This window comes from Aspergillus candidus (genome assembly GCF_002847045.1).
Source record: "Aspergillus candidus strain CBS 102.13 unplaced genomic scaffold BDW47scaffold_53, whole genome shotgun sequence".
Lineage (NCBI taxonomy): Eukaryota > Fungi > Ascomycota > Eurotiomycetes > Eurotiales > Aspergillaceae > Aspergillus > Aspergillus candidus.
In genome coordinates, this window is record NW_020194058.1 from 1 (window position 1) to 22009 (window position 22009).

General features: G+C 52.7%; 6 protein-coding genes across 6 annotated transcripts; 3 read left to right on the forward strand and 3 right to left on the reverse strand.

Annotated features, from left to right (window-relative positions):
• Positions 1-2885, reverse strand: BDW47DRAFT_69574 (Hsp70 family protein). The gene is made up of 4 exons (XM_024819633.1): positions 2406-2885; positions 2189-2315; positions 2065-2130; positions 1-2008 (listed from the first exon to the last, which is right to left on the reverse strand). The coding sequence occupies exons 1-4, from the start codon at positions 2430-2432 to the stop codon at positions 219-221; spliced, it is 2010 nt and encodes a 669-aa protein (XP_024668968.1). The 5' UTR covers positions 2433-2885; the 3' UTR covers positions 1-218.
• Positions 2886-4123: 1238 nt separating this feature from the next.
• On the forward strand, positions 4124-7538 carry BDW47DRAFT_111168 (uncharacterized protein). The gene is made up of 5 exons (XM_024813893.1): positions 4124-4564; positions 4635-4703; positions 4769-5245; positions 5307-6971; positions 7022-7538. The coding sequence occupies exons 1-5, from the start codon at positions 4539-4541 to the stop codon at positions 7104-7106; spliced, it is 2322 nt and encodes a 773-aa protein (XP_024668969.1). The 5' UTR covers positions 4124-4538; the 3' UTR covers positions 7107-7538.
• A 637-nt stretch (positions 7539-8175) lies between these two features.
• BDW47DRAFT_119882 (armadillo-type protein) lies at positions 8176-17046 on the forward strand (the record flags this gene model as incomplete). The annotated part of the gene is made up of 14 exons (XM_024815410.1): positions 8176-8405; positions 8586-11082; positions 11135-11411; positions 11470-11657; positions 11712-11891; positions 11952-12302; positions 13369-13425; positions 13549-13627; positions 13777-14237; positions 14320-14504; positions 14569-16436; positions 16491-16666; positions 16721-16838; positions 16892-17046. The coding sequence occupies 14 exons, from the start codon at positions 8176-8178 to the stop codon at positions 17044-17046; spliced, it is 6822 nt and encodes a 2273-aa protein (XP_024668970.1).
• Positions 17047-18141: 1095 nt separating this feature from the next.
• Positions 18142-18702, forward strand: BDW47DRAFT_128530 (uncharacterized protein; the record flags this gene model as incomplete). Its single annotated transcript, XM_024816856.1, has 2 exons — positions 18142-18320; positions 18666-18702. The coding sequence occupies 2 exons, from the start codon at positions 18142-18144 to the stop codon at positions 18700-18702; spliced, it is 216 nt and encodes a 71-aa protein (XP_024668971.1).
• vip1 (putative actin cytoskeleton protein (VIP1)) lies at positions 18604-19947 on the reverse strand. The gene is made up of 3 exons (XM_024813894.1): positions 19792-19947; positions 19647-19733; positions 18604-19537 (listed from the first exon to the last, which is right to left on the reverse strand). Exons 1-3 carry the CDS (start codon positions 19872-19874, stop codon positions 18853-18855), a joined length of 855 nt encoding a protein of 284 aa, XP_024668972.1. The 5' UTR covers positions 19875-19947; the 3' UTR covers positions 18604-18852.
• Positions 19948-20160: 213 nt separating this feature from the next.
• BDW47DRAFT_111179 (uncharacterized protein) lies at positions 20161-21878 on the reverse strand. The gene is made up of 3 exons (XM_024813895.1): positions 21335-21878; positions 21204-21277; positions 20161-21124 (listed from the first exon to the last, which is right to left on the reverse strand). The coding sequence occupies exons 1-3, from the start codon at positions 21537-21539 to the stop codon at positions 20459-20461; spliced, it is 945 nt and encodes a 314-aa protein (XP_024668973.1). The 5' UTR covers positions 21540-21878; the 3' UTR covers positions 20161-20458.
• Positions 21879-22009: the final 131 nt, after the last annotated feature.

The following is a 22009-nucleotide window of genomic DNA, read 5'->3' on the forward strand; positions in this document are numbered from 1 at the left end:
AAAAAAAAAAAAAAAAAGAGGAAAGATAGGAATCCATACAAAAAGAAATGAGAATAGATAATCAAAACACCCGTACACCAGACAATCAGAAACTATCGGTATGTATACATATCATATGCCTGTTAAAACAAGAGGAAGGAAAGAGACTCTAGGAAAATGCAGAAATACACAACTCCCATCCTGTTCAGAAACGAGATGGTCGTTCAATGGTGGTACACTTAGGCCTTGTTCTCGCCCTGGCCCTCACCCTGGGGGGGCTGCTGCTGCTGCTGCTCGTTCTGGGCCTTGTGCATCTTGTCGAAGAGAGTCAGGCTGGCAGTCTGGAGCTCGTCGGTCTTGGCCTTGAGCTCCTCGGCGGTGGCGGTGCCCTCGCCGGTCTGGTTCTGGGCGACGAACTCGCGGAGAGTGCCGATCTTCTCGCGGATCTGCTCGGCCTCGGCCTTGTCCAGACGGTCCTCGAAGTCCTTAAGGGCCTTCTCGGTGTCGTTCAGGACGCTGTCGGCGCGGTTGGCAGCCTCGATGGCGGCCTTGCGCTCCTTGTCCTGCTCGCCGTACTTCTCGGCGTCCTCAACCATGGACTGGATCTCGTTGTCGGACAGACCGGAGCCGGAGGCGATGGTGATCGACTGGTCCTTGTTGGTGGACTTGTCCTTGGCGTGGACGTGGACGATGGAGTCAGCGTCGATGTCAAAGGTGACCTCGACCTGGGGAACGCCACGGTGAGCCGGGGGGATGCCGACCAGCTGGAAGTTGCCGAGCAGCTTGTTGTCACGGACGAGCTCACGCTCACCCTGGAACACCTTGATCTCGACGGCAGTCTGGAAATCGGCGGCGGTCGAGAAGGTCTGGGACTTCTTGGTGGGGATGGTGGTGTTACGGTTGATCAGACGGGTGAAGACACCGCCGAGGGTCTCGATACCCAGGGACAGAGGGGTGACATCGAGCAGCAGAACGTCGGTGACCTCACCGGCCAGGACGGCACCCTGGATGGAAGCACCAATGGCCACAGCCTCGTCGGGGTTGACGGACTTGGCGGGCTCACGGCCGAAGATGGACTTGACGGAGTCGGTGACCTTGGGCATACGGGTCATACCACCGACCAGGATGACATCCTGGATCTCGCTGGCCTGCATGTTGGCATCCTTGAGAGCCTTGCGGACGGGCTCAACGGTGCGGCTGATCAGGGGGTCAACCAGAGACTCGAGGTTGGAGCGAGTCATGCGGAGGTTGATGTGCTTGGCACCGCTGGCATCAGCAGTGATGAAGGGCAGGTTGATCTCAGTCTGGAGAGACGAGGACAGCTCGATCTTGGCCTTCTCAGCGGCCTCACGGATACGCTGGATGGCCATGCGGTCACCGGAAAGGTCGAGACCGGACTCCTTCTTGAACTCGCCGACGATGTGACGGACCAGGTTGATGTCGAAGTCCTCACCACCAAGGTGGGTGTCACCGTTGGTGGACTTGACCTCGAACACACCCTTCTGAATCTCCAGGATGGAGATATCGAAGGTACCACCGCCAAGATCGTAGACGGCGACGATACGGTCAGCCTCCTTCTCCAGACCGTAGGCCAGAGCGGCAGCAGTGGGCTCGTTGACAACACGCAGGACGTTCAGACCGGCGATCTGACCAGCGTCCTTGGTGGCCTGACGCTGAGAGTCGTTGAAGTAGGCAGGGACGGTAACGACGGCGTTCTTGACGGGCTTGCTGAGGTAGTTCTCAGCAGTCTCCTTCATCTTGCCGAGGACGAAACCACCGATCTGCGACGGCGAGTACTTCTGGCCACGGGCCTCAACCCAGGCATCACCGTTGGTGTGCTGGACGATCTTGTAGGGGACCTCCTTGATGTCACGCTGGACCTCGACGTCGGTGAACTTGCGACCGATGAGACGCTTGGTGGCGAACAGAGTGTTCTCAGGGTTGACAACGGCCTGACGCTTGGCGGCGATACCGACCAGACGCTCGCCATCCTGGGCGAAACCAACAACGGAGGGCGTTGTCCGGGCACCTTTTCGTTTTGTCAGCTGCTAGCTCGGGAAGGACAACAGTGATGATCTCCCTTACCTTCGGTGTTCTCAATGATCTTGGGGGTCTTGCCCTCCATGATAGCAACAGCCGAGTTGGTGGTTCCTATAGATTCTCATTAGATCCTGATGTTAAAATGCCAACTTCGACGCATTGAACTTACCCAGATCAATACCGATAACCTGACCCTTCACCTTCTCCTCACCACCTTCCGTCGAGTTCCATCTCCGGAAAGGAGTGCTGGGAGCTCTGAAGGCAGGCGACCGCGCCAGAGTAGCGGCGCGGGGGATCTATAGGAAGATGCAATCAGTTTATGCTCTGTATTGCGCTGTGTTGCGCATGATGTATGGTGTTGTGTCTGCAGGGACGATGGAACTTACCGCACGGCAAAAACGAGAGGGCAACATAGTGAGCTGATTAAAATAGATAGTACAAAAAAATTAGAGAAGTAGAGAGCACTCCGGTCGAGTCAATCGAAAGGAGTGAAAGGATGGATAGGGGAGGAGATAGGATGAGAGAGGTGAAGGGGGTGGAGAGGAGGATGGGAGAGAGAAATGTGAAGGAAGACAAGATTTTTTTCGCGGCGCGATTTCTGGGGGAGGAAATACGTAAAAGAAGGGGAGACGGAAAATTGCCCGGAGAGCTTCGGCCCGTTCGTCGAAGTTGGTAGAATCAGTGACCGCCTGGGCGTGAGGGTCACGTTTTCACCCAATGACACCTGACCGTCGAGCTCCTTCAGACCGCTCGAGTTGCCGAGCCAATCCGCCACCCAATTATCATGCATCATTTCCCAGTTCAATGTTTTTTCTGTCCCCACCAGGATATCCGCCACTCGAAGGTGCTAGGAACTTCGATTTAGAGAACTGGACGGATTGTACGGAGCCAGGATACCTTACTCCGTCCTTCCTGATATATACTGGACAATGGATTTTCTAACAAGCCCTGAATATCCTCAAGATTACCCGAGTTGATACCCCCGTCAATCTCATATCCCAGGTCTACATCCGGATACCCGAGTGAATTCCGGGTTCTTCCCATGTCGTGACGTCGTACTTGAGATTTACGTGTTGCTCGGGCCTAATGCTGACCTAAGGTCAATCACATCGATCGTATCGATTCTACGCAACTGATCTATATCGATTATATCTTGATTCCATTTGAGGACTGCGAGAGGAGCAAAAGGAAGAGCAAAAGTCAACAAGAAAAAAAACCAGAGGGATAAAAGGATTAAAACTAGAATCTCAATTGTGGTTGCGATGTTCAATATTTGCTCTACGTCACCATTCCACCCGTGTTATGGATCTGGTGAACTACCTCGGCCATTTGAAAATATATATCCACCCGATCGCTATCAGGTACTCCGTATAAAAAGATCTCTTATTGAATCTACCCTAGGTATTTCCAAGAAGTACAAGAAGATAAAGACTGGATTAATTATCGAGAGTCTTATCAAAGATGTTTCATTCAGAAATAAATAATGTATTCATCCAACGACCGTCATATAACATACAGAGTGTAGCAGGCTGAATAATCATGTAATTTTTTTTCCCGGTGCCTGAGGCTGCAGCAGCACAGCTTATCATCAACACCTTAAAGTTCAGGCACGTGAGATGATCATCATCAATTAGAGTTATCGTCGGATGGATGATGCTGTTTGACTCGGCAAAGAAGACTATAAGGTACCTGTTCTACTCAGTACTTTAGAGTCATTCAAAGAGGAGAAAAGATTGGAGATTTGAGGGTTCATATTCTCTGTTCATATGGACGGATTCAATAGTCGATTCAATTTGACTCTTGTAATAGCTACCTTCCAACCACCCTCTAAGCTAAAGTTTCTAGTAACCCCCTGTGGCATGATTCCATGACAGGGTGGCTCACCACAGACTACCAAGCAGTGGAATGTCACCTCATTGACTGTAGAGAAGAGAAACCCTGGAACGGAAGAGAGACTCGACAGCCTTGACCGCATTCGCCCTCCATCAGGTTCCCCGGATTGAGAGTCACCTTACGTCATCCGCCCTCCCCAAGCCTTGAACAGCACAAGAGAGTAACTGGGGGTGAAATAGCTAGCCGGAAGCGGTTGATAGTAAGTGGTGAACGATAGTCGCAGCGATGATCTCTACGGTGTGGAATTAAGCTGTGTTGGACCTCTATCTCGCTGTCTCCTTTTTCGACCATTACTTATTTCTTCCATTACTACGATTATTATTATTACTAGTATAATTATCTTGATTATCATCTTATACTCATCTATTACTACTGCGCCTATCGTCGTCATTAGGGTGGAGAGACTGACAATTGCAACGGATTGGTTGCCTCCCAGATCTTCTCCCTTTCTGCCTCTTATCAACCACCTCTTAACCTACCCTGCCCATCAGACCTTTTCCTTGGGCTGCTTTTCTCCTTGTTCGGTCTTCGTACATATATTGTGTTGCCAGTCGGATCTACAACGGTGGTCATCCTTGATAGCATCGCATTTAACAATGTCACGCGTGTCTTGAGATTACCAATTCATGATGACTACAGATTCAGCACTCTCGTGAGTTCCCGATCAGCTGATGGCATCGCCGATTCACCGTCCAAGCGCTAATGTGGCCCGGCCAAACTAGGTACCATCCCACCGACTCCCTGATCCTTCCGACCAAACGACGCTTCTTCCCTTTTAGAATTCCCAACTTGTCTGTCCCCTAGTGCCACCGTCAGATCTCCGAGGAGGCGCTGGCGTGAGCTGACGATCATGCAGTCATCTCCAGCTACACCATTACATCAGTACCGCCGACCCCGATAGGATCTACGCCGTCGTCGACCGAGTCGTCTATGCAATCCACATATCGGCCCGAAAACGAGAGACAATAGCCGTGATTCCGTTTGAGCCAAGATGTCTTGCCGCTGGATACGGCTGGATTGGTGTGGGGGGCTCCGATAATGGGGAGTGCGCTTTCATCGAGATCGCCGATCGGGGGGTGCGCGTTCAGGAAGAAACGCCGGCGCCACAAGGTTCAGATGTGGATAGTACACTTCCGATCGACCTCGAGTCGCCTCTAAGGGCATCTTCCGGACCAGCCGATCCAGAAAGGGCGTCGGCCCGCGACGCCGGTCGGAGGCCATTGCCGGATGTGCAGCTGCACAAGTTCGGCGGCAGTATTGTTAATTCAGTGACGGTGCATCGTATACCGGGCGACGATAAAGCGTTGGCAGACGAGGACTTTATGGTCCTGAGGTATGATAGAAACTTGGTTCTATCGGTATCAGACATCTGCTAATCGATTTTCGACCTGTAGCAATAATGACAAAACGGTCACCGTGTACTCGTTGACACGCTCCAAAGTTCTCAAGGTTCTGCACCATCCTTATTACATGAACTATGCGATCATGTCGCCCGATTCGAATATGCTCGTCGCGGTTGGAGACGAGCCCCGTGCGTATTTCTACGACGTTACCCGCGACTTTGGAACCACTGTTCGGACAGACAACGGCCAAAAGCTTACTGGCTGGAAATTCGACCTTCTGCGCAGTGTAGAGATGGATACTGGCGGCACGCGCTTCGATGACGGATGTTGCTTTACGATCGCGTTTTCCCAGTTCAGCCGACACTGCGCTATTGGGTCGCAGTCGGGCGTCATCACTGTGTTTGATGTCAAAACGCTGCGCGATGTTGTCGGAGAGCCAGAGGGGAGGAACTCTGTGATGTGCAACTTCAACTCGTCCCGGCTTTATTGCAATGGTGGTGCTGTGCGTTGCATGGAATTTGCTCCCGAGCCTTGGGATCTTTTGGTCTGGCTCGAGGACAAGGGTCGAGCCGGCATTGCCGATGTTCGCCAGGCATTTGCGCGCAGGCAGGTCCTTCAGTTGGACTTCAACGACCCAGAGGTTGAAGAAGTCCGTACGGAACCGCTTTTAGATGATACCATAGGGCTGGGGCTCGACCTTGATGGTCGACCGATTCTTGAGCCGCGTACTGAAATGGACGCAACAGAGCGGGCAGTTCTCGATACTTTGGAGAGCTCACCGAATGAACCAGGAGATGGGACGCCAGACCACCCGCTACTGCATGATTCTTTGGTACAAGATCTCACCGAAAGGGAGAGGCTGATTGTGGAATTCTTGAATACCGCACGCTGGTCATCGAGGCTGGAAGAAGGGTTGACAGAGCGGCGGCTTGCTAGAAGCAATGTCCACCCGCCTCCTGCACCTCGGCCCCGATTTCAACCTAGCACAGACAATCCCAGTCGACCTTCTCGTCCTACAACGCCGCCTCGTTCCGGGGACAGCCCCCGTGACCCATCAGGCGCAGGCCCTTCTGCGGCCCGTCCAGGGGCCGGTGATCGGCGACCGGGCGGAAGAAATCAACACGCTGGAGCGCCACCGCGAAGTGACGTTGAGTCCGATAGCCAAACACCGGAGACGGCGGGCTCCCAGACTGACCCCCAGCCAAGTATTACACTTAGCTGGACTGCTTCGCCCTCAGAATTGCAGGGTACCACGCTGGAGGTGCCGCCGCGCGCCGCTGATCCGTCCTCGCGTGATACGAGCAGTTCCAGCAACGAAAGTAGCGACGGAAGTCGTCCCTCCGTGAACTTTGATTATTCAAACACCACCCCCGACCTTTTCACTAGGACAAGGGCCTTCTACCAGCGAGATCGACAGGATGCCACCCCTGAGCCTAGATATGAGTCGCCACGTTTGTCAAACTCGGAGCTCAGGACAAACGTGGCCGCGGAGCGTATCCGGCGGCAGCGTCAGATCATCAACGAAGCGCAAAGTCGACATCTCCAGCGCGAGCAACGATATCGACAGCAGCTTATGGGCTTTGACCAGTCCCGCGCTCCTCGGTGGACCCGGAGCGCCATCAACGAAGTTTCTGGTAGAGGTCTGGGGGCTCTACACAGAGATCAAGATTCCGGGAGCACCGCTGGGCTTGGCTGGGGCGCAGATGGGAGAACCTTGTAAGTCTAACATTTCAGATAGGAAGAGACGATGACTGACTTGACCCCAGATATGTCGCAACCGTGGACGGTATCTTTGAATTCCAGGTCAATATCTTGGATCGGAAAACGTTCCCTACCATCACTTATCGCTAAAGGGTACTCCATGTGCTAGTACTGCATGGTCATTTAGTCGCTACCAATTTGAAACTCGACTGATCCCCTTACGACTTCAATGCTTGCAGTTTTTTGAAGTGATGTACCGGCCCTTTCCCGAGTATTCTTGGGTTGATAAGGCCTGATTAACACTGAACTGATTGGGTCATTGGCGTTCAGTATTGTTGTTCACCCTATCATTTTGCAAGGCTTTGCTTCTTTCTTTCTTTCTTCTTGTTGTTTTGTTTCTTTTTTTGGACATGCATTAGCTCGTCATCTTGGGAGCGTTTTTTTTTTTTTTGCACGGTCGGGTTCCTCTTCCAGGTTGCATATGTCTGTGGCGTCGGGGTGGGTTTAACGCGAGGGCGGGTCATAAAGGGATCATCATAATCAGGTACATGGGCATGGAATAAAAGTCTAGGTTTTGTCTTATCTATATTGAGCATTCGTAGACCTGTGTTGTTGGTATGGGAAGGATGCATGCTGAAAAGCACAGAAGGGAGGGGAAAAGTTACTAAATAGACTGGTGAGCTACGCGATTCAACATTGAGACCCAGAAAATGGATATTCCTACGTGTACCTGAACAAAGACCACCCCAGACGAAAAATCGATCGCAAGACCCTGTAGAAGTGAATGTTATTAGCTAGCTACCACGTTAAGAGAGTCAAGGCGGTAGCTCAAGCTGAGTCCCCACACGACGTCAGTGGTATTGTGTGAGAACCGCTGCCGCCCGCCGCTAACACGCCCGCTCTGCGAATGATGTCTGTCCCTCTTCTGTCTTTCCTTCCTTCTGCCAACCAGTTGGCACTTCTACCCCTCCTGCTTTGTCCGTTTTCATAACACTATTTTGGCTTCTATAGGATAGAATCGAATTACCTATTGGTTGCCATCTTCCTGTCTGGGGCGCTCAGCTGAGGTCGTGTCGTATCGCCCCGCAGATCCTGAGTCGACTTCCGAGAAACAGACCACTGCACTGGTGGGATCAAAGCTCTGCTTGGGCGTGGAGTGTCTTCAATCCTCGCTCTCATATCTGTTTGAAGGTGGTTCCTACCGCTTAGCGCACACGAAATGGAGGAAACTCTCGCCTCGACTCTGGCCAATCTGAATCTGAATGCGCAGAACCTTGACGCGGCGGCCTTTGACGCCCGGATCGCCGACGAAGAGAATGGCTCGTATCAGAGCCAAGGACCTCGACAGAGGAAGCGCCAAACCGCAGCCGATTTAAAGAACGAGCTCGAGACCGAGTTTCTGTCGCCGTCATCGAATTTCAGCCCTGATTGGTTGAATCGACTCCAAAGGTGCTGCTTGCCTTTTTGCCGTTTGCTTGCTTTTGCTTGATGTGCTTGTTTCTGTTCCTGTCGCGGCCGATGGCCGTCATTTTCGTATTCTTTGTTGTTTGTGTGATGTGGCTGTGTGGGGAGGATCTGCTAGCGCAATACTTTGACATTTAATGATCGTTACTGACCGTCCATTAGGAGGTGGGATGTCTCGGCGGACTACACGGACCTCTTCGAGGTAGCACCTACTCAAACGCGAACCGTGGTCCGATTCGACCGTGAAGGTCTGGAGGGACGTGTTACCGGCTACCATGAGGTTACTGTCCCCGCCACCAGCGCGACTGCTAAGAACTCCACGTCTCTGCTCCGTCGTCCAGCCGGGCGCGCGGACTTCGTTCGAGGTGCGGCGGGGTTCTTCCCCTTTGCGCCCGGCGGATTGGAAGGAGTTGAAGCGATAGCTGAGATGGAGTCTGAGACGCAGGAGGCGGATCAGCCGAGGTTTGGCGGGAAGAATGCAGGGCTCGATCGGATTATAAACTTCGGAGCTGATGGTGGTCTTTTGGAAGAAGCGCCTGGGTTTTCGCGTGGAATTAAATTCGACGAAGCGAAGACTAAGGAAGCTGCGGAGGGTGATGAGGAAGTCGAGCACGTGCTTCAGCAAGAAGAGAGCGATTTCCCCGTGGAGCAGGATGAAGCTGCGTCGGATGTTGAAGGAGGGGTGAAGATTGAAGATGAAGGGGATGATAGCGGAGAGGAGGAAGATATTGACTCGCTATTGCCAGTTGAATTTCCCTCGTTTGAGCCGCGTGCTCCGTTGTTTGGAGGCGCCCAAAGAAAGGGAGGCAGGGAGTGGGCGCATGTTGTCGATGTCAACAAAGACATTCCCAATTTCGGCGACCTCGTCCCTGATATGGCGCGTGAGTGGCCGTTCGAGTTGGATACCTTCCAGAAAGAAGCCGTGTATCATCTTGAGGGCGGCGATTCTGTTTTCGTCGCAGCCCATACCTCAGCTGGAAAGACAGTCGTCGCCGAATATGCCATTGCTCTGGCCGCTAAGCACATGACGAAGGCGATATACACCTCTCCAATCAAAGCGCTGAGCAATCAGAAATTCCGGGACTTCAGGAACGAATTTGACGACGTCGGAATCCTCACGGGAGATGTTCAAATAAACCCGGAAGCGAGCTGCTTGATCATGACCACTGAGATCTTGCGCAGTATGCTTTACCGCGGAGCGGACTTGATCAGAGATGTCGAGTTCGTGATCTTTGACGAAGTGCACTATGTGAACGACCTTGAACGAGGTGTTGTGTGGGAAGAAGTTATCATTATGCTTCCAGAGCATGTCACTTTGATCCTCCTCTCTGCCACTGTCCCCAATACGCAGGAATTCGCCTCGTGGGTCGGCCGTACCAAGAAGAAGGACATCTATGTCATTTCAACCGCCAAACGGCCAGTTCCGCTAGAGCACTATCTCTGGGCTGGTAAAAGCAAGCACAAGATTGTAGACTCGAACAAAAGGTTCCTGGAAGGCGGCTGGAAAGAAGCGGACGACTCTATCTCGGGCAGAGACAAAGTCAAAGCCCAAAAAGCCGCCGAAGCGCAAGCTCAGTCCCAGGCCGCCAGAGGAGGCAACCAAGGAAGAGGACGTGGTCAAGCTCCCGGCAGAGGAGGCGCGCGAGGCAATGCACAGCGCGGGGGTGGTCAACGCGGCAGAGGAGCGCCATCCAACCGTGGGTCGGGGAATATCGCCCGTACAGGGCGAGGCGGAGGGCGGACGACCGCCGCCCAAGACAAGACCATTTGGGTCCAACTTGTGCAACATCTTCGCAAAGAAAACCTGCTCCCGGGGTGTATTTTCGTGTTCTCTAAAAAAAGATGCGAGGAGAATGCCGATTCGCTATCGAACCAGGACTTTTGTACTGCCTCCGAGAAGAGTTTGATCCACATGTTTATCGAGAAATCGTTGACCCGGCTGAAGCCCGAGGATAGGGTGCTCCCGCAAATTCGCCGGCTGCGCGATTTGCTGAGCAGGGGTATCGCTGTTCATCACGGAGGCCTTCTACCAATCATGAAGGAGGTTGTCGAAATCCTGTTCGCGAAGTCGTTGGTTAAGGTATTGTTCGCCACGGAGACGTTTGCCATGGGGCTGAATCTTCCCACTCGCACGGTGGTCTTCTCTGGGTTCCGGAAACACGATGGAAAGTCGTTCAGGGATCTGCTGCCGGGTGAGTATACGCAGATGGCCGGGCGCGCCGGGCGGAGAGGTCTCGATACCGTTGGTTATGTGATTATCGTGAACCCCGGTAAAGACGAGGCGCCACCGGCGGGTGCTTTGAGGAAGATGATCCTGGGCGATCCCACCAAGCTTCGGTCTCAATTCCGGCTTACGTACAATATGATTCTGAACCTGTTGCGTGTGGAAGCCCTGAAGATTGAAGAGATGATCAAGCGGAGCTTCAGCGAGAATGCCACCCAGGCTTTGCTCCCTGAGCATGAGAAACAGGTTCAACTGTCAGAGGCTAGCTTGGCGAAGATCAAGCGCGAGCCCTGCGACATCTGCGACATTGATCTTTTGGCGTGTCACGAGGCTGTTATTGAGTATGAGCGGCTTACATGTGAACTACATGTTGGGCTCCTCTCTTCTCCAGTGGGGAAACGCTTGTTCATGCCAAAGCGATTGATTGTCTACCGGAAGGTACGTGGAGGATTGCGGTTTTAGTATGATCCGTTTGCTGATTGCTGGCTAGGATGGATCACGAACGGCTGGTGTCATCATACGAGAGATCGGGGGCGGTGCTACGCCTAATATACAGGTCCTCGAGATCGGCAAGCTGAGCAGCAAGCGACACCCGAGCGACATTCTTCCCTTCCTCCCGAAATTCCGCCCCATGCTTCAGCCTCTCCCGACAAGTGCCAGCGATATGACGTTGAAGGTCTTCAAGATCCCGCTCACGGACCTGGAGTGTGTCACCAACACCGTTGTCAAACTGGGGGGTCCCGCGTGGTACCTGAATATCAAAAAAGGTCGGTTGGCTTTCCTACACGGGGGACTAGACTAGGCTTGACTAATACCGGATTACAGAAGCGGTTAAGTTTGCGGATAAAGAGTTGTCCAAGCTGTGCGCGTCGTGGGCAACCCCTGTCTGGGACGAGATTGACTGGGCTCGGATTAAGGAGCTGCAGGTGAGGGATGTTTTGGAAAAGCGACAGGCGCAGGCAACTCTGGCTGAGTCTTGTCGATGCTTGCAATGTCCGGATTTCGTGAAACATGTGAGTAGCACCCCGAGCGACTGGGCTAGGGAAGCAACAGCTAACGGCTAGCAGTTTGAGATGCAACATGACGAGTGGCATGTCAAGGAGAACATTTCGCAGCTGAAGCAACTCATGTCCGATCAGAATCTCCAGCTCTTGCCGGATTATGAACAGCGGATTCAGGTGTTGAAGGATTTGGGCTTCGTTGATGACAGTTCTCGCGTGCAGCTGAAGGGCAAAGTGGCGTGTGAGGTATGTTGCGTATCCATCTAGAGAGCGGGACTAGTCTAGATGCTAATGTGGTGCACACAGATCCACTCGGCAGACGAGCTCGTGCTAACAGAATTAATCCTCGAGAACGTCCTGGCCGAGTACGAGCCCGAGGAGATAGTCGCCCTCTTATCAGCGTTCGTCTTCCAGGAAAAGACCGAGAACGAACCCACCCTCACCCCCCGTCTCGAGAAGGGCAAGAAAGCCATCGTGCGGATCTCAGAGAAGGTCAACGACTTCCAGATCCAACACCAGGTGATCCAGTCCAGCGAAGACAGCAACGACTTTGCCAGCCGGCCGCGGTTCGGCCTGGCGGAGGTAGTCTACGAATGGGCCAAGGGCATGTCCTTCAACCGCATCACGGACCTGACGGACGTGATGGAGGGGACGATCGTGCGGACCATCACCCGTCTGGACGAAACGTGCCGCGAGGCCAAGAATGCCGCCAAGCTGGTGGGCGATCCCACGCTGTATAATAAGATGCAGCAGGCGCAGGAGCTGATCAAGCGGGATGTGATTTTTGCGGCTTCGTTGTATATGTAGGAGCACTTGGGCACTTCTTTCGGTACATACTACAAGATACCTAGTACTAGACTCTAGATACTTATGATGAACAGATGGGAAGATGGGAAGCCACGTGGAGACTGGGTTATTTGGGTTATTTGGGTTGATTGTTTGATCCTTTAGACTTGTCTCATTGGGTGTCTGGGCTGGTTTATACTCGGTGGAGATCAAAGAGAACCTTTGAAGGATTAGTCTGGAGAATTGAAGCCACACCGATAGGAGAGTGCCAAGGATGGGATAGATTTTTATTTGATCCACCTCCACAAATGAATCAATCAATTCAATATTCATGTATGTTGTATGTAAAGAACAATAGTCATAATAATGATAAATTTATTTTATTTTATTTTTTTTTATAAAAAAAATAGAGTAAGAGTTTAGCCTCAGGGGCAAATAAAAAATGTTGATAATAATTGATCAGTGAAAATTCAGGCCTGTGATTAGCTGGGATAGACGCGGGGCGAGAAAAAGCACGAGCACCACTGAAGTTAAGGTGGGAAATTCAAACCAAACCAAACCAAATCAAACCCGAACTTTTGCAATCTTGCACACTGTTCAATCTTTTGAACTTCTTCTTCTTCTTCTCTCTCTCTCTCTTTCGCTCTCTCTCCACCCCACTGTTACTTCATCTCTCCCTCTCTCTCCCCTCTCATTCCCCTCAGTCTCTCCCCTGGGAATCTTGCTTTTTTTTTTCTTCCCTTCTCCCCACCTTGTCTCCCCCCCTCACCAATCTCCTGGTTGATCATCGTACAGTGGGGAACTCTTTCCTTTTCTTTCTTTTCTTTTTCCCTTTCTTTCTTTTTTTTGGGGTGTCGGATCATCTATCTTCTTTCTTGTTCCTGGGGGTCGTTGTTGGTGCGAAATGGACGTGTCTGCCCTTCGAGACCGCATACAGTCTACCCTCGACGCAAATGCGGATAATCGCCGTCAGGCCGAATTGGACTTGAAATATGTACGTTGTGGAGGAGGCTTTTCTCGATGAGCGCCTGTCGATTAGGGTACCTCACGGGGTGTCTTATCGATCCCCGTTGCGAAACATCGACTAATCTCATACTTTTTTTTTTCAACTGTCTAGGCCGAGTCCCAACCCGGTTTTATAAATGCGCTGTTGGATATTTTGCAGGGAGAGCAAAATAATGCCGTTCAACTGTCGGGTAATGCTGCCTCCCCCCCTCCTCCTTCCCCGCCGATGTCTCGCTTCGATGAGGGTCATCGTGATCATCTGATTTCGTCGCCTTGTGATGGGTTCTGGTTTCTACGACTATCCCGTGTTTTTATGTCTAACGCGCTCTCTCCTCTTTAGCTGGTGTTTACCTGAAGAACCGCATCAACCGCGGTTGGTCCACGGTGGAGGACAACCCGCTGCGCACACCCATCTCCGACGCCGAGAAGCCCGGATTCCGAGAGAGGTTGATTCCGGCATTGGCCTCGACGCCTCCGAACGTTCGCGCCCAGCTCGTCCCGCTTCTGCAGAAGATCCTCCAGCATGATTTCCCCGAGCAGTGGCCCGGGTTCCTGGACATCACGCTCCAGCTGCTCAGTGCCAGTGATGCCAATTCGGTCTATGCGGGTCTGCAATGTCTGCTGGCCATCTGCCGCGTTTACCGATTCAAGGCTGGGGAAAAGAGGGAGGAATTCGACAAGATCGTCGAGCATACGTTCCCGCAGCTGCTGAACATCGGCATGAAGTTGGTCGATGAGGAAAGCCTGGAGGCCGCGGAGATGCTCCGGATTGTGGTCAAATCTTTTAAACATGCTATTTGTGTGGGTGCACATCGTGAATTTGTGATCCCCTTGGTTTTCGGGGGAGGGAAAGATGTCGCGGCTGACTGGTGCGCGTTATTAGTTCGAGCTTGCGCCTCATCTGCAGTCGCAGCAGGCCACCGTCGATTGGTGCACGTTGTTCTTGAGGATCATCGCCAAGGAGCCCCCGGCCTGCTCCATGTTGGAGTCCAAGGAGGAGCGGGAACTCAACCACTGGTGGAAGTGTAAGAAGTGGTCCTACGCCAACTTGAACCGTCTCTTTATCAGGTGCGTGGTTTCATGCCGCAATGGCTCCCTTGACCCGTCTAATCCTTTTTTTGCCCTTTGGTAGATACGGCAATCCGACGACGATGACCAAATCGAGCACCCCCGATTACACTCAATACGGCAAGGCGTTCATCAGCACCTTCGCCCCCGAAATCCTCAAGGGGTACCTGCAGGAGATCGAGAAATGGGTCTCCAAGGGCCAGTGGTTGAGCAGCTCCGCGCTCGCCTACACCTTGGTGTTTCTGGAGGAGTGTGTCAAGCCCAAGGCCATGTGGGATCACCTGAAAGAGCACATGGAGAACCTGGTCGCTCACTTCATCTTCCCCATCCTCTGCCAATCCGATGAGGACATCGAGCTGTTCGAGACCGACCCCTCCGAATACCTCCACCGCAAGTTGAACTACTACGAGGAAGTCTCGTCTCCCGACGTCGCCGCGACCAACTTCCTGGTGGCGCTCACCAAGAACCGAAAGAAGCAGACCTTCTCGATCCTGACCTTTGTCAACGGCGTCGTCAGCAAGTACGAGGCTGCACCGGAGGACCAGAAATTGCCGCGGGAGAAGGAGGGTGCGTTGCGAATGATCGGCTCCCTGTCTTCGGTGATCTTGGGCAAGAAGAGTCCGATCGCGGACCAGGTCGAGTACTTCTTCGTGCGTCACGTTTTCCCTGAGTTCCGCAGCCCCCACGGATTCCTCAGGGCCCGTGCCTGCGACACCCTGGAGAAGTTCGAGCAGCTGGATTTCAACGACCCGAACAACCTCATGATCATCTACCGGAACATCCTCGAGTCGATGACGGACCCCGAGTTGCCCGTCCGGGTCGAGGCGGCCCTGGCCTTGCAGCCCCTCATCCGACACGACATCATCCGGACCTCGATGCAGCAGAACATCCCCCAGATCATGCAGCAGCTTCTGAAGCTGGCCAACGAGGTCGATGTGGATGCGCTGGCCAATGTGATGGAGGACTTTGTCGAGGTCTTCTCCGCCGAACTCACGCCATTTGCCGTGGCCTTGAGCGAGCAGCTGCGCGACACCTACATGCGTATCGTCGGCGAGCTTCTCGAGCGCAACGCCGCCAAGGGCGACGAGGATGCCTATGGCGACTTCTTGGATGACAAGAGCATCACCGCGCTGGGTGTCCTGCAGACGATCGGGACTCTCATCCTGACCCTCGAAAGCACGCCCGACGTGTTGCTGCACCTCGAAACGATCCTCATGCCCGTGATCAGCATTACGCTCGAGAACAAGCTGTACGATCTGTACAACGAGGTGTTCGAGATCATCGACAGCTGCACGTTTGCGTCCAAGCACATCTCGCCGACCATGTGGCAGGCGTTCGAGCTCATCCACAAGACCTTCAAGGCTGGCGCCGAGCTGTACCTGGAGGACATGCTGCCCGCCCTGGACAACTACGTGGCGTACGGCTCCGACATGATGGTCCAGAACCCGGCCTACATGGCCGCCATTGTCAGCATGGTCGAGGACATCTTCCGCGACGAGAAGGTCGGCGGCGTGGACCGGATCTGCGGTTGCAAGCTGGCCGAGACCGTGATGCTGAACCTCCGCGGCTACATCGACCAGTACATCCCTCTTTTCATCGAGATGCCCATGCGCGTCATCGACACCGGGGATGCCAGCACCAAGTCCTACCGGATCCACCTGATCGAGATGGTCATCAACGCCATCTACTACAACCCCGTCCTCAGTCTGCAGGTCCTGGAAGCCAAGGACATGACCAACAAGTTCTTCAGCACCTGGTTCTCCAACATTGACAACTTCCGACGGGTGCACGACAAGAAGCTGTCGATCGCGGCGATCAGCTCGCTCTTGACGCTGAAGGGTAACGATGTCCCGCCGAGTGTGCAGCAAGGCTGGCCTAGGTTGCTCCAGGGCGTGACGAGGCTCTTCCAGACGCTCCCTGCCGCTCTCAAGAGTATGTTGCCATGACCTGACCCCTCTTTTTTCCGTGTACTAACTTGACTTTCAGGTCGCGAGGATGCCACGAAAGAATCCGATTTCACGTTTGACGACGAGGAGGGCGAGGAAGATGAGGAAGACTGGGATGGCGAGATCGAATGGACTGACCAGGATGAAACCGAGGGTGGTCTTGACGGGGATGTTCCCGACGAAGGCGCCGCCTATCTGGATTTCTTGAACAAAGAGGTGAGACTGCTTAGCCAATGATCGCATGCACCCGGATCTAACGGAATACCACAGGCACAGAAATTCGGGTCATTCGCCGACGACGATGACGAGGAGATGGACGAGGAGAGCCTCCTCGAGACACCTCTGGACAAGATCGAGCCGTACAGCCTCTTCAAGCACGTCTTCATGAGTATGTGATGTTTTCCCAAGTGTGGAATGTATTCAGCTAACTCAGTATTGCAGACCTCCAGCAGGAGCAACCCCAGCTGTACGAGAACCTGACCAAGGTCCTCGACCAGAACGAGCAGCAGATCCTGCAGGGTGTCTTCCACGAGGCAGACGCTAAGCTGGCTGCTGCGAACGAAGCTGCCGCTATGGCGACGAACGGAAACCAATAGACAGCGTTTGATTAAGCGAAAAAGAGACGAGCAAAAATAAGAAAAGAAAATTGCAAAGAAAGAACAAGACGACACGAGAAGGAAAAGAAGAATGAAAACTGATATAAGCAACATTAAAAAAAAAAGGCAACTCACCAAAAAAAGACGGGTGGAGCAAGTCAAGTCAACGAGACGAGCCAGTTGACTTGCCAGGCTTTTGAGCATGGTTATAGCGATGATTTGGTCTCTTTTGGGACGCGACCGATTCTTGATTGATTGATTGACACGTTCGCATCGATTACGGTCGAGAGAGACCGCCGGATACGCCATAACGCTGTTGATGTTTTTTTTTTTTTCTCTTCTTTGTTTCCTATTTTCCTATTGTTATCTAGATCTGTTTTTCCCCATCATCCCCATTTGCACACATTTCCCTGCTGCTATCCATCCCCTGATTGCACCCAAAAGTCACATGTATTGCACATTCCGATTCCCCCTTTGATATTGTCAATTGACTTATGTTTATGACACGAGAAAGAAAGCTAGCTAGCTGCCAGTCCAGCGGGAGACTTCCCTCTCCGTGTTGCATGTGCATGACGTCGCTGGCTTATGACGCCACTGCACTCTATCCCATATATACAAACTTTCCGACAACAAATATATACCGACTCCGAGACAGTCTCGACCCACCGGGGTAGTAAGTAGCGTTAATTAGTAGTTAAAAACTATAGTTAGTAGTTACTGTGTATTACTATTGGCATTGAGCTATGAACCGGATTCTGCAGTTTGGTAGGTGGAACCGTCCACACGTCGACTTGGTGATAACGTCATTATGATACATGGGAGATGGATTTACTTGATATATCAGCCACACTGCTGTTACTTATATGTATCACTACTCACCTTCGTCAACACCAAACATCTACCTCTCATCTCCCAATAACTACACAGGTACATACAAACACAAGGTACATATCACCCTCCCAACGCCAACCAAGCAACCCAAATTAACCTCTCTCCCAACCACACAGCTACCTGCACCTCCACACAACAACCCAAACCCCCCTCTCTTCATATATACCCATATAAAGAAGAAAGAAGAAGAAGAAAGCATTGAAAATGTCCGCCCCCCTCTCCGGCCGCGAATCCCCTCCCCCCGAGACCCAATCCGGCGCTCAAGGCGGCGACCCCCCGGGCAAGGGCCACCTCAACGCGACGCCCGTGCACGCGCGGACGCCGCAGCCGCCTGAGCTGGAGAGTAACCCCAAGCATGTGTTGGAGGATATCCAGGCGAAGAAGTATGAGAAGGGACCTGGGCGGTGATTGTTATTTTTGAAGGGTTGTTTTTTGAGTTCTTTTTTTGATTGACGAGGTATTATGGGTTAAGTTTTTTTTGAGGGCAGCTTCTAGTGGTGTATTACGATTAATTCAAGTGTTTATGAAGTGTGTATAATTTGAGTTGTTCGTTGGGTGGTGTACTATAAGTAGTGTTTACTGTGTTGGGAATGGAAAGTAAATATAGTATATATGCATTTTGAAACGCGGCATCACCGTCTTCGCTACTACTATTATATGAGATGATTTGAGCAATATTATCTAGTTAGATAGAAAGTAACTAGGTAGCTAGCTCTATTCAACACAAGGCTTGTCCCAGACAGCTTCCAAACAGCTCAGCTGTGAACTTTGAAAAAAAGAAGAAGAAACAGGCTTCACATCAAATCATTACACGCGAACGAAACCATCCTCAATCCATCCATCAAATCAATCAAATTAGGATCGTCATTTGTGAAAAGAAAGCACCACACTCAATCGGCGTATTGCTTTTCTTATTTAAGACTTCTCAGGCGGCGCCGCAGCATCGGGGAAAGCCGCCGACGGGGGCGCAGCAGTGGGGTTTACCTCAGGCGCAGCATTGGCAATCGGCACGTCGGCAGCGGTACCACTATCAGCAGCCTGCGGCGCGGCCTCCCCGCCAGCAGCGCCAGCAGCAGCAGCCTTACTAGCCTTCAAGTCCGCCAACCGGCGCGCCTCGGTGTGAATATCGCGCACCTGCTTATCAGTCTGGGCATAGAAGTCCCGCAGCTTTTGACCAGAGGGCGTGCCGAGGGCCTTCTCGAAATAAGTGTGCAGACCGCGCCATCCACTCGCGGCCTTGTCGCTGATCTTATAGCTCTCGTCGAGGCCGCGCGCGCGGTCCGACGCTTTGATCTTGCTGTCGAAGTTGGACAGCGCGGAGGTGAACTTGGACGAGAAGCCGTGCTTCTGGTCGAGCGAGATCGCCTTTTGGATGGCCGTGTCGCTGATGGCGTAGCCGTGGGCCAGGTACTCTGCGATGATGCGCGAGCGCGGCTTGTCTTCTTGGGCGACGTCGTTCCCGTTTTCGTCCCTCAGGTCGCCCGTGGGGCCGGCGCTTGTGGGCCGGCCGGCGATGTCGTCGAGGGATTGGGCGGATTCGACGTGGACGGTTGAGGTGCCGAGTTGGGTCTGGTCGAGGAGGAGGGCGGTCTTTGCGGCTCTGTGGGTTTCTGGTTAGTTTCTGGTATTTGCATGTGGTGGCGTGGTAGGAAGGTATTGGGTTGACTGGGTTGAATGGTAGGTAGGTGCGGGGTAGTTGGTATACATACGCTGCTTTCTCGAACGTCACGGTCGCGGACTTGGCCGAGTCCTTCTCGCCGGAAACAGGGGTGACCGAGATGGAGGTGATCTTGCCACTATAGGGTTTTGTTAGCTGCACGCCACTCACTGAGGGGCTGGGCTGGAGAGATGTACCAGAAGCTGAAGAATTCCTGGACCTCGGAGTCAGTAGTCTGGGCAGAGATGCCCGACACATGGACAGTTGAAGCTTCCGACATTGTTGTAGGTGAAAAGCAAAAGGGATATCTTGGGTATTGGTGAACAGAAAAAAATTGACAGAAGTGAGGGAGGAAGATGAAACTCGCCAGATGAAAAAGGAGCGAAGAGGGGTTATATCCATCTGGCGGTGCGGTGTCGTCACGCCACATATGACGTTTCTTGTACACAGCCACACCAGGTGGGTCTATGACGGTGGTGAATTAGGGTGGTTTCTAGATGGTTACTAACTGGATAGCGTACGTACTCCGGTGACTAGATCCAGGCAGTCGCGTTTTCGAGCATAGATGGCTAAAAAAGTTATATATAGGATTGGCTATTGTGGTGTGGAGAAGACTATTGCCAATGAATCCCAGAAATAACTATGGATTGGCACCAAAATAGACAAGGCCACGATTCTACCGAAAGCGAGGGAAAAGGCACCAGCCAATCCAATCTGCCCGAAACCTGAATCAAAGCAAAAAGAAAATAAAAAAGAAATAGAAAAAAACTAAAGAATGAAGGAAAAGGAAAAAGTGGAAAAATGAAAGCTATGGTGAAAGATCCTGCTTCCTCGCCAGCAATATGTAGACTCAATGTATCTATCTTATTCTGCAACATTGAGTGCTGGGATAGATACATTCTGTATTTCACTGGGATCGGCCTGTTGAACTCTCGGGTGTGATCCCTGTTCTCGAAAGTTCTTGAGGGTTTGTTCTAGTTCCCGTACTCGTCGCCGTAGGATGTCGTTGTCCCGCTTCAGAGATTCCCACTCTCCCCGCTGATGCACGATCTCCTCATGACGAGAAATCGACGCGGCGGGAGACCGTTGCTGGGAGAGTGAGCTGCGGTGGGAATATGGCGCGTGCGGCCCACTGGCGTGGTGAGGGAGAGGCTCGATCTGCTGTCCCGCTGGGGATAGCGATGCCGACGCCCCTTCTAACGGGCGGGGTGACGTGAAGGATGGCTCTCGGCTTCGACCCGATCGCGAGTGCTCTCCCGGCCGCTGTGATGGTAGACCAGTATCCCGCGACGGGGCGATCCCCGAGATGCTCCCTGTCCGAGACCCTTGAACCGCGGGGATGTACGACGAGCTCAGGCTGGACGAGGAGCGATGTCGGCGGGACGCCGGAGTTGCGGGAGTGCCCAAGTAGGGCGACGTGTGGTGGGTGTCAATGGGGTCACTTGGGGCAGCGGATGTGGAAGAAGCCGTCGATGCGACAGAGGCTGTTTGTTGGCGAAGCTGAGACAGTTCTCTGGACAGGCGATTCACCTACAACCGGGTCAATTAGCACCATGGGACACTTTCTCGCCCACGAGGGCCGCCCTGGGATGAGGTGTCAATAGCTCACCATCGCCTCTTGCTCATGCTCAACCAATGAATGTATATCTGATGGTGTCAGGGGTTTTGGATGTCGCAATGGACCTATCTCGGTGTTAACCGACGTGTCGAAACACACTTTGGCGATTGGTGCCACCCTACCCGATGCTGTTTGGACGCTTCCTTGTTCTCCGGGGATCGGACCTCCCGCATGGGCATCAGCCCCGAGCGAGGGAGCCGGAGCGCCCATCACTTGCGATGGCCGTCGTGACGAGGACGGAGAGGATTCCATGATGGGGTGTGATGCTGTGGAAGCTCGACGGCGAGATTGAGGAGCGCTGGGGACGGGGCTGATTTCTGGAGCCATAACCAGGGAGGACGGGGAGGAGGATGAAAGACGGAGATGGAGGGGGACTGCAGGTATTGAACAGTCTGGAGGGGAGCAACTGATCGCCTAAAAAGGCAGTAAGAATTGGACAGGGACCCGAGAAATTATCCCTTGATTGGAATTCCAGGGAGACTTAAAACATGCCAAACAAGGAGGTTCCACTGAGATTAGATTGCTGGACAGGTTTGTTGAAGAAGTTGACGACGCTGCGTTGGTCGATTCATGCATGGGGAGCTCGATTAGCAGCATCAAGTCAGCCAACCACTCCTTAGGAACTTCCCCACCTCCTGGGTTGATGTAATAGGGTGGTCCATCCACTTGTTTTGTCTCCCCTGTCATGATCCGGCATTGTTTAATTAAAATATTCTTGTACCCGGTTTGTTGATCTAACGGTTTTGATTTTCCTGAAATTTGCCCCCACTATCGGTATCTACTGTGATGCTATACAA